The 18280-nt window shown below is 41.7% G+C and overlaps 1 protein-coding gene across 3 annotated transcripts in view; it reads left to right on the top strand.

The window, feature by feature from the left end:
• CUL5 (cullin 5) overlaps positions 1–18280 on the top strand; it is a 52958-nt gene that overhangs the window by 22912 nt on the left and 11766 nt on the right. For all 3 annotated transcript variants that reach the window (XR_005455200.1, XM_038761736.1, XM_038761735.1), the window contains exons 4-15: positions 1933–2109; positions 4659–4800; positions 5744–5889; positions 5977–6057; positions 10276–10369; positions 11416–11546; positions 11839–11946; positions 13954–14018; positions 15257–15389; positions 16530–16661; positions 17751–17874; positions 18048–18223. Coding sequence is in view for 2 of the 3 variants with exons in the window: in XM_038761736.1 (XP_038617664.1) it covers positions 1933–2109; positions 4659–4800; positions 5744–5889; positions 5977–6057; positions 10276–10369; positions 11416–11546; positions 11839–11946; positions 13954–14018; positions 15257–15389; positions 16530–16661; positions 17751–17874; positions 18048–18223 (1509 nt within the window). In the remaining variant the exon portion in view is untranslated. The remainder of the gene's footprint in view (positions 1–1932; positions 2110–4658; positions 4801–5743; positions 5890–5976; positions 6058–10275; positions 10370–11415; positions 11547–11838; positions 11947–13953; positions 14019–15256; positions 15390–16529; positions 16662–17750; positions 17875–18047; positions 18224–18280) is intronic.

Raw genomic sequence — 18280 nt, 5'->3', positions numbered from 1 at the left:
TGGGCAGTGCCCTGAAGCAATAGCTTATCTAATAATAATAATAATTAATAATAATTGTGGTATATGTTAAGCACTTAATATGTGCCAAGCACTGTAGCAAGTGCTGGGGTAGATAGAAGATAATCAGGACCCTATAGGGCTCACATTCTAACTTAGGAGGGAGCACAGGTATTGAATACCCATTTTTCACATGAGGGAACAGACATAGAGAAGTTATGTGACTTGCCCAAGGTCACACAGCAGGCATGTGGCAGAGCTAGGATTAGAACCCAGGCCCATGCTTTTTTCCACTAGGCCACATTACTTCCCTATTTTACTTAATCTGAAGCTCACGAGTGGAGCCAAGCTGAAAAATTTCCAGACTCCCCTAAGAGATTCTTGGAAGTCCTTAGTGATTAATAATTACGATATTAAGAGCTTCGTATATGGCAAGCACCGCTCAAGCACTGGGCTTGATACCAGTTGACCAGATTAGATTCAGTGTCTGTCTCAACTGGGGCTCCCAGTCTAAGTAGGAGGGAGCAGGTATTTAATCCCCGTTTTACAGATGAGGAAACTGAGACCATTTCCTTGACTGGGTGTCTCGTTGTCCAGGACTCACTTCACAGGGAGTGGGCATAATAGACCTGTAGCAGATCTGAAGGGGGTGTCACTGTGTGTGGTAGGGAGTGAGCGTCAGAGTTGGGTGGTGGCACATCTGAACTGAAAATCGCCCGACTTCCACTGCACAGGGAACCCTGCTCCACGCTGCAATTCTCGCAGTAAAGCCTGTGTTAGAGTGGTTTGCTAGTTATACTGCCATTCCCCAGAGAGGCGGAGCATCGAAAACACTCCAACAGCAGCACATTCTGGTTCAAACACCTTTATTCTCTAGACCGTAAGTTCTTGGCGGCCAGAAAACCTGTCAACCAACTCCGTAATAATAATAATAATAATGATGGCATTTATTAAGCGCTTACGGTGTGCAAAGCACTGTTCTAAGCGCTGGGGAGGTTACAAGGTGATCAGGTTGTCTCGCAGGGGGCTCACAGTCTTCATCCCCATTTTCCAGATGAGGGAACTGAGGCCCAGAGAAGTGAAGCGACTTGCCCGGAGTCACACAGCTGACAAGTGGTGGAGCTGGGATTTGAACCCACGACCTCTGACTCCAAAGCCCGGGCTCTTTCCACTGAGCCACGCTGCCCCGTACTCTCCCAAGGTTTATTCTCGCTCCCTTCCGGAAGGTCTCAACGCATATTCTCGGGTCCAGGGCGTGGAGCGTGTGTCACCTTCAAATCCGGGCTTTTAATTCTTTGTCCATTTACCCACTTCCTTCCCTAACTGACACAGTAGGGCCCTCAGCTTTCCCCCAGCAAGTCACACTGACGCGATTCCTCCGAGGACTTAAATGTTTGTCTCCCCCCAGACTGTAAGATTGTTATGGGCTGGGAATGTGTCCGTTTACTGTTGTATTGTGCTCTCCCAAGCGCTTTAATATAGTGCGTGCTCAATACAGTTGACTAACCTACTGACTTCCACTGGTTGCTAGGTCAGTAAGCCAGTCAGTGGTCCCTGCTGTCAGAGTCCACTGCTCCTCCGAACCACCGTCTTGGGCTCGCTGTCACGTTTGGCCGTGGTCCAGGACGCGGGCGGAGGTGAGGCGCTGGAGTCGAATCCAGTCCTGACTCCAGAGCGTTAGGGGTCAGAGCCCGGCGATCACCGCGACGGGGCTGGGCAACCAGGATGTTGGGTGTAGGCGGAGAATGGAGTGTATCCATGGGAGACACCGTAGCCATAAAGCGTTTTGCGCTTCGTCGGTTGCTCCAAAAACATCATCACTAACCATCTTTAAAGCCCATTTTATCGAGCGTTTCCAAATGTTTTCAGTCAGGTTGTTCATTTCTTGGCTGCTGAGATGTATTCGTATTCGATTTGGGGTGTTCTGATTTTCAGAGAGTCCTGAGCCATCAAGATGATACAGCTTTGCTAAAAGCGTATATTGTAGAGTGGCGAAAATTCTTTACGCAGTGTGATATTTTGCCCAAGCCGTTCTGTCAACTAGAGATCACTTTAATGGGCAAACAAGGCAGTAACAAGAAATCGAACGTAGAAGACAGTATTGTTAGAAAGGTAAGTAAAGTGGATTTATTGCTTGCTTAATATCGTTTGGAATGGGTATTCCGTTTGGAAGGAAACTAAACTTCTAGGCTATATCATCTACTTAAAATTGATATTTGTCTTGTACTGGTGCAGTTCTCTTCCCTCACCAGCTCTATCCTGTGTATTGCACAGATTTGCTCTTCACCTCCTTCTTTTCCCCTCTTCCTTTTTCTCATATGCCCAAGTAACTTGCCTATTTTATGAGCAGTAGTTTTTCCCGGCCTCTACCTCTTAGTCCATTCTGATCTTTCTCCTATTTCTGGGATGCCTCTCTTTCTTCCTGAAATACCACTCCATTTGCTTTCTGCTGAGTACCTTCCTGTATGCTGAGCCACTTTTTCATCTTCTTAATAATAATAATAATTGTATTTGTTAAGCGGTTTCTATATTCCAGGCACTGTACTAAGCGTGGGGGGTGGATGCAAGCAGTTGGGTTGGACACAGTCCCCGTCCCACATGGGGCTCAGTCTCAATCCCCATCAGGCAGGCGAGGTAACTGAGGCACAGAGAAGTGAAGTGACTTGCCCAGGGTCACACAGCAGACAAGTGGCAAAGCCAGGATTAGAACCCATGACCTTCTGACTCCAAGGCCTGTGGTCTCTTCACTACGCCATGTGTCTGCTCTTTAATTGCATCAACCATTCTTTTTGCTTCTCTTCTCATGCAGAAATAGCTGCTTTCCTCAGACTTCCACTGGACTTCCTCTTCCCCCATCCACACATGATGCTTCCCACCTTATCATTTTCACCCTTAACCTAACAGATGAGTTTCTTTAAAACTTTCTAATGAGCTTGCTTCCATCTTCAATTCTGTGGTCTTTTTTTCTCTTCACCCTTTCTGTCAACTTTGACCCTCCAATCCGACATAGTGAGCACTTACTGTGTGCAGGGCACTGTACTGAACACTTGAGAGTACAGTACAGTTGAAGACAACTTTTAAAATAGTGTTTTAGTGTGGCCGCGCCTTTCAAAATTTGGGGAATAATAGGGACAGTTTGATCTGATTGTTATTGTATCAACCCCAGAATGTGGCCCAGTGTTTGGCACATGGTAAGCACTTAACAAATGCCACAGTCTTTTTTTTTTAATATTGTTTCTTTTAAATGAAAGGCTCCTGGGTAAATGAGAACATAGTATAATAGATGGAGTGAATTTTTTGAAGAAAACACTTATCTTGATGATTTTGTTAATGGACACACCAAAAATGATTGAATGACCTCATTTGAAAATCATGCCAGTTTAATATCCCCCTCATTCTCCAATCCCTCCCTGTTTTCTTGGCTATGTTTCTCTCCCCTCTCCTCCCCTCTTCCTAGTGTGTGATTCCTCCTTAGCATTTCTTCTGGAAAGGTTTCTTTTCTTATTGCTTACTAACTCATCTTCCAGAGAGGTTCTGATGAGAGAAGAGGATCAAAGCATGTGTGGCCTTGGGCGAGCCACTTCACTTCTCTGTGCCTCAGTTACCTCATCCGTAAAATGGGGATGAAGACTGTGAGCCCTATGCGGGACAGGGAATGTGTCCAGCCCATTTTGCTTGTATCCACCCTAGCGCTCAGTGCAGTGCCTGGTACAGAGTAAGCACTTAACCAATACCATAATTACCATTATTTACTATTATTATTACTTTCTGAGTGCTCTAAGTCTGTACCCTGACTTTTAAATTCACATATGTGCATGCAATTACAGTGGTGAATTTTGTACTTCATTTTTGAAGGCTAATAGCCATGAAGCAGTTTAGCCTGATGGAAAGAGCAGGTCCTAGGACTCAGGGGGCTTGTGTTTCAGTCCCGACTCTGCCACTTGCCTGCCGTGACGTTGGACAAGTCACCTACATCTCTGGGTCTGTTTCCTCATCTGAAAAATAGGAATTCAGTACCTGTTCTCTCTCTTAATTAGACATTAAATCCCAGGTTGGAAGGAGGGACAGTGTCAAACCCAATTGTATTGAATCTACCCCAGTGCGTAGTGCAGTGCTTGGTACATGGAAGCACTTAACAAGTATTAAAAAAAAATAGTAATATTTTTATCAGGCTTTTGCTTTAGCCACACTTTTTTTTGAGTCCGGAATGCTTCAGAGGCCACATACGTGGATCTATTTTCATCCCATGTTAAAAATGGAAAAAGACTACAGCGTACCTGCCATCTATGATAACTGACTCAGGAGTAATTAAGAATTGAGCAAGGAACCTTATAGTTGTTAGACAGGAAAGGCAAATATCACTGTTTTTAGCATGCTCTGTATTATGTTCTTAGTTTAATCAGAGCTGATTTGTGAAGTTGACTTCCAAAATTATTAAGACGCTGGTGAAACCTTGGAAAAATATTCCAAACATTATAGACTTGAAGTGGACCTAAACAATGACTGATTGTTAAATAATTCCTTGATTTGCCTTTTGGAAATTTTCACTAATTTCTATTACTTTGCTGCGGTGCAGTGCCCATTTATCCTTGATATCTTTGCTTTCTTTTTGTTGTTGTGTTTGTTTTTTGTTTTTTGTTTTTTTTTTTTTTGTTACGTAGCTCATGCTAGATACGTGGAATGAGTCAATCTTTTCAAATATAAAGAATAGACTCCAGGACAGTGCAATGAAGCTGGTCCATGCTGAAAGATTAGGAGAAGCTTTTGATTCTCAGCTGGTGATCGGAGTAAGAGAATCATATGGTATGTTTTAAACTGTATGGTTTTGACAGTGTCCTTTTCAGTTTAGACACAGAGAGAGTGTGAGATTTTGCACAAGAGTATTATCGCAGGTAATGTCGAAATTATTCTCCAGCGTCCTCGTGGTGCTGGAACAGTGGTTCTGCTTCTCGATGTGACTCTGGTGCCCTGGGAAATCACCTGAATTTTGCTGGTGGCCACCAACAAAATAGAGGAGAATAAATATTCCCACATAATTTCAGATTGAAGGATTTTGTCCATTTCCTTGTATACCTTGAACTTAAAAACAGTGGCCATTGTCAGGCTAACTTTAAAAAGATGTGGCCCTAAAAGATAATGGCCTACTGGCTGACAGAGAGCCCAAGGCACGATATCCTTTAAGAAACGGCGTGTCTCAGTGGAAAGAGCACAGGCTTGGGAGTGAAAGGTCATGGGTTCTAATCCTGCCTCTGCCACTTGTCAGCTGTGTGACTTTGGGCAAGTCACTTAACTTCTCTGTGCCTCAGTTCCCTCATCTGTATAATGGGGATTAAGACTGGGAGCCCCATGTGGGACAACCTGATTACCTTGTATCTCCCCCAGCGCTTAGAACAGTGCTTGGCACATAGTAAGTGCTTATCAAATGCCATCATTATTATTATTATTATTTCAGAGACTTTGTCAGAGCTCTGATGGAGTTTGTGATCTCTGAATTTGCATTTATAATTCTCAGTTCTTCCTCACTGCTGGTCATCTGAATCTCCTTTTTAAGTATCAGTATTCAATGAACGCAGAGTAGAGGAGGCCACAGAATGCCATGTGGAACAATTCATTAATAAGATTTTTTAAGCCCCCCACCCCCTTTTTAGTTTGGGACTCACAGGCTTCATAGCATTCAGAATTTAGAATGCATCTAAAAGCTGTTTTGGTTCATGAGTACAGCAACAATTTTATTTTTGTTTTTCAGTTAACCTTTGTTCTAATCCTGAAGATAAGCTTCAAATTTATCGGGATAATTTTGAAAAAGCGTATCTGGATTCGACAGAGAGATTTTACAGAACACAAGCGCCTTCTTATTTGCAACAAAACGGTGTACAGAACTATATGAAATATGTAAGTCAAAATATGAGGTGTAAAGTATTTGAGGGTTTTTTTTCTTGCACTGGTTCTTAAAACGATTTTCATTTTGCTTCTGGACAGGCAGATGCTAAATTAAAAGAAGAAGAAAAGAGAGCATTACGATATTTAGAAACAAGGCGGGAATGTAACTCTGTTGAAGCAGTAAGTATTTTTGTATTTGTATTATTAGTTGGTTTCCTTAAAGTGGTGTGGTATGCTAGATGTTTTATTATTTTGTGTTCTGTAGAACAACGTAATCACAAGAAATAGGTTTCCTTTTTACCAACTCTTTAAGTACTACTTTATAATCCTAGGAAAATTTCCCAAAATACTCTGGAATGGTGATTTAAAGTATTTATGATCCAGAAACCTTAAGTGCTCAATACTTTTGTCTTCCTTTTAAAATAACTGACTTGAAATGGTCTTTTTTTCCCACTTGAGTTCAGTTGTAGCTGAAGCAGTTTTAGTTTAATTTGATTTAGGCACAGGAATTTTGGGAAATTACATCTATCAATTTTTGGTTTAGCTCTAATTGAATTGAACTTGAACTTCTAAGTAAAGATCCAGTTTCATTTTAAGAACAACATGCTTAGTTGGGTTTTTCCCTTTGGTTCAACTCCTCATCATCGCTAGAAAAATGCCTGATCATGGGAACCATTTGCAGTTAGAACCCTATGGCTATGTATACATAGGAAAAGTAAAATGGAGACTTGAATATTTATTGATGACCCCCCCACCCCCCCAAAAAAAAACCCCTGCCACCAAAAAAAAGGTTTTGACTGCTTGGAGGAGGCAGTTGTTCAACTCTGTTTCACTGTACTATTGAATTTGAAGTAATTAATGCAGGCTCAAGAAATGAAATAAAAGCTCTCCTTGGAAATTTGGCAGTATTTCCTGTACCTGTTGTATAAAAGAAATTCTAGGACTACATAATTCCAGGACTGGGGGGCTCACAGTCTTCATCCCCATTTTACAGATGAGGTAACTGAGGCCCAGAGAAGTGAAGTGACTTGCCCAAAGTCACTTAGCAGACAAGTGATTAGAACCCAGGTCCTTCTGACTTACAGGCCTGTGCTCTATCCACTAGGCCATGCTGCTTCTCTCATTCATTGGTTTACTAAAGAGCAATTCTGTTTTCAGTCCCCTGACAGACTTTAACAAGATTTTTGTTCAGTCTAAAGTGTATACTTTCCTTGCTTTTCTTTGAATGCTCTCTTCGAAAATATCTCAGTCATTGGTATATATTGAGTGCTTACTGTGTGCATTGACCTTTACCAAGCCCTTGCGGCGCTTAGCACAGTGCCGGTGCTTAGGACAGCACTTGGCACATAGTAAGCGCTTAACAAATACCATCATTATTGTAAAAGAGTCACAGATCTGGTCCCCGGACCTACGATCTAGTGGGGGAGACAGACATTAAAATGAATGACCATATCTAACTTCTTTCTCGTATTATAATTGTAGCTTAGGTCCTTTCCGTTCTCAGAGGAGTGAAAAGGTCCTGCCCTGTAGACGGAGAGGTTGATATTGTTCTTTGTCAATTTCCAAGAAACGGTGGAGCACTGTAAAGGCTCATCCAGGGGAAAGAGTGTGAGCCTGGGTGTCAGGTGACCGTAGCTCGAGTCCCAATTCTGTTACCTGCCTCAATCAAGTCACTTAATTCTGAGCTTCAGTTTCCTCCGATGTAAAGCGGGGGGGAAATAATGCCTATCCTTCCCTAGTAATAATAGTATTTATTGTGTGCTGTGGGAAGAGCACTGTACTAAGCGCTGGCAAATAATAGGTGGGAATTAGACAAAGTCCCTGTCCGTTGAGGGGCCCACCATCCAACATTATAAGCTGGGAAAAAGGGCTGTAATGAAGCACATCATAGACGTGCTGTGAAGCCAGAATGAGATATGAAAACTTGGGAAAAAGAACAACTACAAATATAGGTATTATTATTGCTATTACACCTTGATTGCTGGGGCTCTATGTTGGCATTTTGGCCCCAGAGAAATGGTAAGTATATTGTCAAGAGATTAATCTGGTATCAATAGATTCCTCCTCTAGACTGTAAGCTCCTGTGGGCAAGGAACTTGCCTATCATCTCTGCTGTATTATTTTCTCCCAAGCACCTAGTAGAGTGCTCAGCATAGTAAATGGTCAATGCATCCCTTTGGTTGAATAGGAGGACCTGTGGCAATGCAGTGAGAGATGCACAGTTAAAAAGATTCCTGACAGACCAAACTCTATCTATCCGCAGATTAATCCATCCATCCATTAACAGTAGTTAATTGATCTGGGTTAGGGGAGAGTTGTTTTTTGTTAAGGGAAGAAGCAGGCAGTGGGATGTTTCTATTAGCTCTTTATTGGAAGACCTCCTTGGTCCAAGTAAGGACCAGGGACTCAAAGCACAAAAGTCACCATCGGACAAAGAGCGTAGTGATGTGAACAGTGCTTTACACGCAGTGAGCACTCAATAAATACAACTCATTGAATGAATTTAAGGATTTCCCATGCATAGTTAATCTGGATTCAGACAGCCTCGATTTTAAAAAGATTCGAAGGGGACAATTTGGGGGCTACACTCAAAGGAGAGGTGGAAGCGAGGAGAAAGGGTTGGAAGCAGGACAATGTTAAAAGAATAAGTCCCGGGCCCTGGTACCAGCTTGAAGGATTTCAAAGTGGATGCCTTTTCTTCCTGGTTCCTGGGTACATGCGCACCCAGCCTCTCTTTTCCCTCACTTTCCCCCCTTTTCCTTCACTCTGTTCTTTTCTGCTTTTCCCTCACGCTCCTCTTTTCTGCTTTTCCCTCGCTCTCCTCTTTTCTGCTTTTCCCTCACGCTCTCCTCTTTTCTGCTTTTCCCTCACGCTCTCCTCTTTTCTGCTTTTCCCTCACTCTCTCCTGTTTTCTGCTTTTCCCTCACTCTCTCCTCTTTTCTGCTTTTCCCTCGCTCTCCTCTTTTCTGCTCTTCCCTCGCTCTCCTCTTTTCTGCTCTTCCCTCGCTCTCCTCTTTTCTGCTCTTCCCTCGCTCTGCTCTTTTCTGCTCTTCCCTCGCTCTCCCCTTTTCTGCTTTTCCCTCGCTCTCTCCTCTTTTCTGTTTTCCCTGCACTCTCTCCTCTTTTCTGCTTTCCCCTCACTCTCTCCTCTTTTCTGCTTTCCCCTCACTCTCTCCTCTTTTCTGCTTTCCCCTCACTCCCTCCTCTTTTCTGCTTTCCTTTCACTTTCTTCTCTCTCCTCCCCCATTCTCTTCACTCTGAGAAGTGAAGTCTTTCCAGTCTTTTCAGATCCCCTCACCCTCTCCTTGTGCAGCTTCTCTTCTGGTGTTAAGGAGGGCAGAGAACTTCCCTGAGGTTATCCCTGCAGACTTTGCAGGACTGGGAGGAGGGGAAGGAGTAGGATCCTGGGCCAAAGAACATGATCTTCAGCCTTCCTCCTTCCCTAGCTGGGGGGAAAGGAGAAATCGTGGGCCTGGGGCTTGGGCCGGCTGAAGAGGTGCTGAGCAGATGGGAGCAACCAAGGTGGGTGGGAATTCCCTTCCCTCTGGCTGATGTGAAGAGCAGAAAGCCCTTTCCTGGACAGCTCGGGGTGAGGATTGCCCAGTAAAAGCAGTGTGAATCATGGCCCCGGGAGACATCAAGGCAGGAGAGTTATTGCTGGGACAGGTGCTCCTGGGGCAGCTACCTGTTGCTGACTTCCTCTTCAGCCTCTCCCTCAATCAGTGATATTTATTGAGCGCTTAGTGTGTGCAGAGCACTGCACTAAGTGCTTGGGAGAGTTCGATAACCCTTTATATTTGTCTTTCTCTCTTCCTTTTCTCCTCTTCCCTCCTTCATCCCTTCTTCTTTTCCCTTCCTTCCTCATTCTCCCCCTTCTGTCCTTGCCCTTCTCCTTGCTTGCCCTTCACTCTGGCAGCAACAGCAGTTGCTATGAAGCAGCTACAATGCAGTATGAAGTAATGATGTCACATGTCAGCCAGACAGTCATAAATCGTAGGGCTCTTTGCACACCAACTGCTCCCTGTAAGGGTTTTCTAATTCGTGACCAGAGTTCTCCCGAGGAAGAGATGTTACAGTTGAGGTCTGTTGACATCAGGGCAGTTCAGTGTACTGAACACTGAGATAAAGCATCAGAACAGTTTTGTCACATACTTTTAAAGGAGTTCTGTTGGCTTGGATAGTTCGTAAGTTTATCCACTTTGGTTTTTTCAGAAGTGACAGCACCCCGAAATCATGATCTGTTGTGGAGCATTTACTTTCAGAGAACCCAGGTTTGCTGAATCTCAACTTTTGAGGATGCTTGGTTTTTCACAGTTCCTGAGAAGAGATTTGTTTTGACTTGTGAGATGGCATAGGCTGTGTAATCCTTATAACGAGCTCATTTTTAATGTGTTTCAGCTAATGGAATGTTGCGTAAATGCTCTGGTGACATCCTTTAAAGAGACGATTTTAGCAGAGTGCCAAGGCATGATCAAACGAAATGAAACAGAAAGTAAGTGAAAAGTCAAAGAAGACTCATAATCTCAGGTGCCAGCACCTTAGACATAAATCAGTTGCTTCATCACTTGCATTATATAGGTTTCTGGATTCCATACCGAAATGAAAAGGTTTTGAAAAAATCTAAAACATCAGTCACAGATTTGCCTCATATTAATCAGATTACAAGAAAAAAATTGGCCTTAAAGTCTCCTGTAATCCTTTGGCATAATCTTCTAATCTGCAAGTTCAGAAATGGAAAATTTTGTAGTGTATTTGTCAGTCTGGGTGCAACTTTTCATCTCAGAACAGGCCTGATTATCCAGTCTGATGCATGGCTAACTCCAGTGAGACCTTATTTTGCATTTAACCGTATTTTTCTGGGTTGCAGGGTGACCATTGAACTATATCGTATAGGGACATTTTAAACCAATTTTTCAACCATAAACTACTGTATAAAAACAACCGTGTAATTTAAACTCCTTTTTGAATTTGGTCTCTTGCTGAATTGTTTCCTCAGGCTTTTTGTAAAAATGTTTTAGAATTCCTTATATTTTTAAATTATTTTTGGTGTGAAATAAAACCCAAATCCATGTAACAGATCCTTTTTTTAAAAAAAAAGTCCACATTGCATTACACACGGCAAATTTGATGATAGTCCATGCTGCATTGATTAGAAAATAGATCTGTAAAATAAAGCCCAAGAACAGAGGCATAAGCACATTCGTAACATTTAAAATGTCCCTAGCTTCCATAGTGTTTTACTGGTTGATTCTTATAAACATTTTCACTTCTCTGTACTGCTTTTTCTCCCTTCAAAAGAGGTATGCTATATTTCTACTTATAGGGCTGTTTGAAGCACTGTGAATCTACTCCTTTTTAGTTAAAAAATATTTTGAGCTTCTTTGAGAAACATTTTGTAGGTTTCTAGGTATTTAAAGATCCTGGAATAGATTTACCAAGTGACATATAATCTTATTATGGGTAGCTCTTCAGAAGATGCCGGGTGAATGCATTCTTTCCAGTGGATGACTGAGTTTCATGCCTTTATTCTTTCTTTAGAGCTGCATTTAATGTTTTCACTGATGGACAAAGTTCCCAATGGAATAGAGCCAATGTTAAAAGACTTAGAGGAACATATTGTTAGTGCTGGCCTAGCAGATATGGTAGCAGCTGCTGAAACTATTACTACTGTAAGTTCCCCAAAATGAAGTTAATATTAAAAAATGGCAGTCTAGTAACATTATTATGTAAAATAAACATCAGTAATGTTATTACTCAAATATTATTTCCTAAATGTATTTTCTTTATAACACTTAAAGACTACTTTTGTTTTTATTTGGAAACAAAATTGTTTTGATTTAAAGAAATTTTCACTGACGTATTTAAGCCTATGTATTTTGCTTATTCATACATTCAAATCTAATGACTTAGATGAATCTTTTTATTGAGAAAAAATCTAACTATAATATGTTTCATTACTAGGATTCTGAGAAGTATGTAGAACAATTACTTACACTATTTAATCGATTTAGTAAACTTGTTAAAGAGGCATTTCAAGATGATCCACGTTTTCTGACTGCAAGAGATAAGGTATATATTTTTTCTCTTATTTGGCTAAATGACATAATCTCCCTGCTTAATAAAACAACTGGTATCATTTTGATAAGTAACGTTAGCTGTCAGAAAATCTAGAAACCCAGGATGGTGGCTGATTAAAATTCCACGATGGAACTGATTGGAAATAGTATCCATTGGAATCATATGTATCGGAAAAATGGAATTTCTGTATAAAATAGTCATGTAATTACTGTAGATTAATATTTTCCTATGCTTGGCAAAGTTTGATGGCATTGGACAGCAGTGTCCCAGATATTTTATGTAGATTCATTCATTCATTCAATCGTATTTATTGAGCGCTTACTGTGTGCAGAGTACTGTACTGTTCCCAAATACTGTACTAGGTGCTTGGGAAGTGCAAGTTGGCAACATATAGATCATATGTAGATCGTATGTTCAGTTTGTATTAAAATGATGACTGGAAGTATTCAAGTTATTGCCCATCCTTTCTGTTTTATTTTGGTATTGTATATTATATTCCCATTGCTCACCTTGATAAGCAGTAGTATTTATTGCATGCCCACTGGTTCGATGCCAGGCACTAAGTGCTTGGGAAGAACAAAACAAAGAAGTGACACATTCTCTTCCCATTGGGAGCATAACTCTAATGAGAGACCCCAACAAAAAATATTTACAAATAGTCAGTATAAAGAACTGAATAAGTGTATATATGAAAATGCCAACGAGGTGTAAATCAATTCAGAAGTGATAGAGATGACCGAAGGGATTTATACGACTTGGGATGCTGGGATTTGGACTGTCAGATTTAAGGAGAGAGGGACTTCCAAGTGAGGAAATCCACAGTTAGCAGCTTAGTTGGGGAGGAACAGAGTGTGAGTTAAGGAACAGTGGGCGAAGAAAGTAGAAAGGTAAAGTGAGGCAAGCTAATGGAGAGCTCAGAAACCAATTGTGGGGCATTTTTAGTTGATGTGGAGGGTCACAGGAAGCCAGTGGCCAGGAGAGATGTGGGCTGAGTGACGTCTCAAGAAGGTAAATGGAGCAGCAGCCTCTAGTATAGATCGGCGGAGACAGGCTGAGTCCTCTAGACTGTAAGCTCATTGTGGGCAGGGAGTGCATCTGTTTGTTGTCATATTGCACTCTCCCAAGCGCTTAGTTCAGTGCTCTGCACACAGTAAGCGCTCAGTTAATGAGATTGAGTGATCGACTGACAGACCAAAAGACCGGCGAGGGGGCTGCTGTCATAATTTGGCTGGTATATGACCAGAGTTTGTACCAGGGAGGTAGGTGATCCCCAGCTGTTTTTGAAACCTTAAGCCTGTCACCCCAGGTGGCTCCAAAGGTCTGTTGGAGACCTGTATATATGTTTACACGTATTTATTACTCTATTTATTTTACTTGTACATATTTATTCTATTTATTTTATTTTGTTAATATGTTTTGTTTTGTTCTTGTCTCCCCCTTCTAGACTGTGAGCCCACTGTTGGGTAGGGACCGTCTCTATATGTTGCCAACTTGTACTTCCCAAGCGCTTAGTACAGTGCTCTGCACACAGTAAGTGCTCAATAAATACAACTGATTGATTGATTGGAGAGCCTTGCCTTTTGGCCCTTCTCCAGCTCCTTTAGGACTAGAATATCAAAATTCTCAGACCCTTCTCCAGCTCCTTTAATACTAGAATATCCAAATTTCCCAGACCTTCTAATTGCACTAGGCTTGGAGGGAGTGGATAGTGGCTTCCCTCTTCTTTTACTCAAGTTACAAGCTGAACTTTCCCTTGAACTGTATCAATCTGCACATGTTTGGAGGGGAGCTAGGACTTTCCAAGAGTTCTGAATTTTAACATCACTTCAGATCAGGTTCTGGGGAACTTTTGTAAACTATGCCAATGGACCTTTTAAATCCTATTCCACCTTTTTGATTTATGGTCTTAGTTTTGAAAGAAACATTCTCTATTTACTGTCTATAATCTCAGTGTTGGAAAGTTTTGTCATATCCCATGTTTTAAACTTTTGTTTCCAGGCCTATAAAGCAGTTGTGAATGATGCCACAATATTTAAACTTGAGTTGCCACTGAAGCAGAAAGGGTAAGACATTTTAGTGAGGTAAACTGCATTCTGTCCAGATTGTTTTGACTTTTAGGTAGTGCCCCAATCCCTGAGCAAAGAAAATACTGAACCCTGAAAATTGCCTTCTGTAAACTTAGCCACTTGGACTGTTTGAGAACCTAAGATCACAGAATGGTTGATCTTGTGAAAAAGGAGGAAAATGTAATACGGCTTTCACGAAGCCTTCTCTAAGTGAGAGGTGACTCCTATCTAAACCCATAATTCTCATTACTTCTTTCACTACTCCACGAAATCACTGAATTTTTCTAGTGTAACTTGCCTTGTTTATATACTCAAATTTTTGGTTTGAACCAATGTACAGTAAAATGGTTTGGGGTGGGTTTTTTTTTTTTTTCATTTTTATGCATCCTTTTCAGTCAATCCATGTGAAATTGACTTCATCAGTAAACATGCAGGGAGCAGCAAACTCACCTTGTATTGCTCATTTTTCAGCATGTAGCTGAAAAATAAGGGTGAAGAGGTGTAGGGAAGACAGAGGTAAATTGGGATCTCGCCACTGCTGCTGTTGCTCCTCCCTTCCCACCTCTCTTTTCACCTGCATCCATCGCTACAGGCATTCTCAGAGCCCTGGAGTGTGACGGTGGCCAGGCTGGACCAGAACGCTCTCTCTGGCCTTCGTCAGCGAGGCATGATTACTCAGGATCTAGAAGAGTCCCTTGTCTCTGGCTAGAACTGGAAACTCACAACTGCAGTGGGAGGGATAGCGGCTAGGCCGCTGAGCAGGGACGCTTATAAAGGCCCTCACGCCTTCTAAACTCGGGATGCTGCCCAACATTCCTGCACAGTCCTAGCAAGAGCCACAGCAAACATTCCCCTGCCTATACAAATAGAGGGTCACTGTGGCTCTTGGAGAGTGTGGCAAGCCAGAGGAGCTGGGCATGCCCAAGGTGTGACTATGTAGATGGCTTCAGATCGCTTGGGAGAACAACCGTTTTATGCTCCCGATCATTTTGCCAGGAACCATTCTCTCGGTTTTTGGATCATCCCTCCCTTGAGATTGCTGTTTTGGGACGTATTTCAGTAAAGAGTGAGATGAGATTGTTTACTCAGTCATTGATTTTCTTAGTCTGTTTGGCTAGCAGGGCAGAAGTCAGTTTTTCTATGGTCCACTTAGGTAAATCCATGCAAATGGTATTCTCTGAATGCCTGTGAATGGATTGCTCAATTTGCATCAACTTTTTTTATTTTGCATTTAGGGTGGGTTTAAAAACACAACCCGAGTCAAAGTGCCCTGAGCTACTTGCCAATTACTGTGACATGTTGCTAAGAAAAACACCACTAAGCAAGAAACTGACCTCTGAGGAAATCGAAGCAAAGCTTAAAGAAGTGGTATGTGCATTTCTCTGAACTTTTAATTTCTCATGTAGTTTATTTTGAAGCATTTCCAATGCCTGACATTATCTGCTAACATTCATAAAGAGTTCACAGCCGACTTTAACTATAAATGCTACTTCAACCTTCAGTGAGAGCTGGATAATAATTGTGGTATTTGTTAAGCACTTACTGTGTGCCAAATACTGTGCTCACCAATGGGGTATCTGCAGTACAAGCTGGTCAGGCACAGTCCTTGTGCCACATGGGTTCACAGTCTAAAGGGAAAGGAGAACAGGCATTTATTTATTCTTCATTTTATGTGTGAGGAAACTGAAGCACAGAAAAGTAATTTGCCCAAGGTCACACCACAGGCAGGTGCTGAGATTAGGAATTGGGTTTCCCGAGTCCCAATCCCGTGCCCTTTCCAGTAGGGCAAGTTAATTTTTTCCTTTTGAGTTTGCAGGGCAGTGAGAGTATGAAGTCATTTTTATTCTGCTTTCTCCCTATCTTGGTTCTTCCTACTGTGGCCTGTTCTCCTCTGGCTTCAATGGAGAAAGGAAAAGGTAGTGATACTGAGAAGCAGAGTTAGAGGATAGTAAGAGAGGGCTCCCTGAAGAGAAGTTTTTTAGGGTGAGGAATAAGCTGCAGATAACTACCTTCACCGTCACTTCACTTCATTTGGCCTTGCCGCTATCAACGTGTTGCCGGAAAGTGGTCCGGTGGAGAAAAATAAGACGTAGGCCAGAAAAGACACAAGAACAGGGATAGACAGTGGTGGATTAAGATGGTGAAAGAATCAAGGAAGGGGGTAACAGAGCTAGAGGAGGAAGAATTATGGCTTTCTGCTTCAGACATGAGGAACTTTTATTTGGAATTTTAGAAAAGTGCTTTTCACTCCCTAGTTGTGTAAGTCCAAATCGAATGTATCAATTTTTGAAATGGAAGGCTAATATTGATTATTTTTTAAGTGCCCAATTTTGAAGTACCACTGCTTGAGATGCGTTTAATGCCGTGGGGACCCTTTTAATTGGGCCAACCTTTAGCTGCAAATGATAACAGGTATTTTTAAAGGGGAATAAGGAGACATACAGAGAACTAAATGAGAAAACTGAAGAAATATATCGATGCTGAAAAGTGTCTGTTTTCCCCACACAGCTACTGGTACTTAAATATGTGCAAAACAAAGACGTATTCATGCGCTATCACAAAGCTCATTTAACAAGACGACTGATATTAGACATCTCTGCCGATAGCGAAATTGAAGAAAATATGGTGGAGTGGCTAAGAGTGAGTACCAAAATCCCTTCTTCAGTTTTTTTTCCATTTCTGGTATGTGGTGTATTGTGTGAGAACATAGTAAATAACTAACTGAAGGGCTCAATCACATGATGAGTTGAGGGGAACAGAGTGGAATTTGTGGAGATAGAGTAACAGGAGAGTTGGCTGAAGAGAGCCAGCAGTAGGAAGGGCAGGAGAGGCCAATTCATTCTCTCTTTCTCTTTTTCTCTCTTTTTCTCTTGTTCTCTCTTTCTCTTTTTCTCTCTCTTCCTCTCTCTCTCCCCCCCACCCCTCTCCTCTCCTCTCCTTTTTTTCTCTCTCCTCTCTTTTTCCTCTCTTTCCTTTCTCTCCCCCCACCCTTTCCCCCTTTTTCTCTCTCCTTCCCACTTCTCTCTATCTCCTCCCCTCCTCTGTCTTTCCCCTTCTCTTCTCTTTCTCTCCCTCTCCTTGGACAAAATTTAATCTTGAAGGTGTCTTCAAAGGGAATGAGACTATAAAAAAAATTCAACTGCACCATAGGAAAAAGTCAGCAGGCTGATAAATAATAATGATTATGGTATTTAAATGCTTACTATGTGTAAAGCACTGTACTAAGCACTGGGGTTCCAGGTCTAATTAGGAGGGAGAATGGGTATTTAATCCCCATTCTACAGATGCGGAAACTGGAGTACATAGAAGTTACATAATGATGGTGGTATTTAAGCACTTCCTGTAAACTAAGCATTGGGATTGAAACAAAATAATCAATTTAGACAGTGGTCCCTGCCCCACTTAGGGCTCACAGTCTAAGTACGAGAGAGAACAGGTATTGAATTTCTGTTTTACGATGAGGAAACTGAGGCACAGAGAAGTTAAGTGACTTGCCCAAAGTTTCAGAGCGGGCAAGTGGTAGAGTCAGGTTTAGAATCCAGCTCATATGACTCCCTCCAACTCCCAGGCCCGTGATCTGTCTTTCTTCTAGGCCAGCTATACTGTTTCCCTGATCCTCAGGGAATTCAGGTCCTCTGATCATTTTAAACTTCTGTTTCCAGAACTGTGTTTTTGTGTGGGTATGTGTTATGTATGTGAGAGAGATTTTTTTTTTTCCTGTCACCATAGGAAGTAGGTATGCCTGCCGACTATGTAAATAAACTTGCAAGGATGTTCCAGGACATTAAAGTGTCTGAAGATTTGAACCAAGCTTTTAAGGAAATGCACAAAAATAATAAGTTGGCATTACCAGGTACTGTTTTGTTTTTTATTGACGGAAAGAAGAATTAATATGCCGAAGCATCGATAGTTAATTTCGTCATTAAGTATACCAAAATTCGTATGTATACTTCCACAGTTGTCTACTCTACAAGAGGCTTGTGTAAATCAAAGTTCACTTGCTTTCTGATTCCCTCTTTTCTCAAGCGGATTCGGTGAATATTAAAATACTCAATGCTGGTGCCTGGTCCAGAAGTTCCGAGAAAGTATTTGTATCGCTTCCCACCGAGCTGGAAGATTTGATCCCTGAGGTGGAAGAATTTTACAAAAAAAATCACAGTGGCAGAAAACTGCACTGGCACCATCTCATGTCAAATGGAATTGTAAGTAGATTTAAAGTTAAATTTCCATTAAACACAATTTCTGTATGCCTCAATTTT

The sequence above is a fragment of the Tachyglossus aculeatus genome, chromosome 20 (assembly GCF_015852505.1).
Source record: "Tachyglossus aculeatus isolate mTacAcu1 chromosome 20, mTacAcu1.pri, whole genome shotgun sequence".
In the NCBI taxonomy this organism is placed as follows: Eukaryota; Metazoa; Chordata; class Mammalia; order Monotremata; family Tachyglossidae; genus Tachyglossus; species Tachyglossus aculeatus.
The sequence above is the reverse complement of the archived record's forward strand: the minus strand, read 5'-3'. Positions and strand labels throughout refer to the sequence as shown.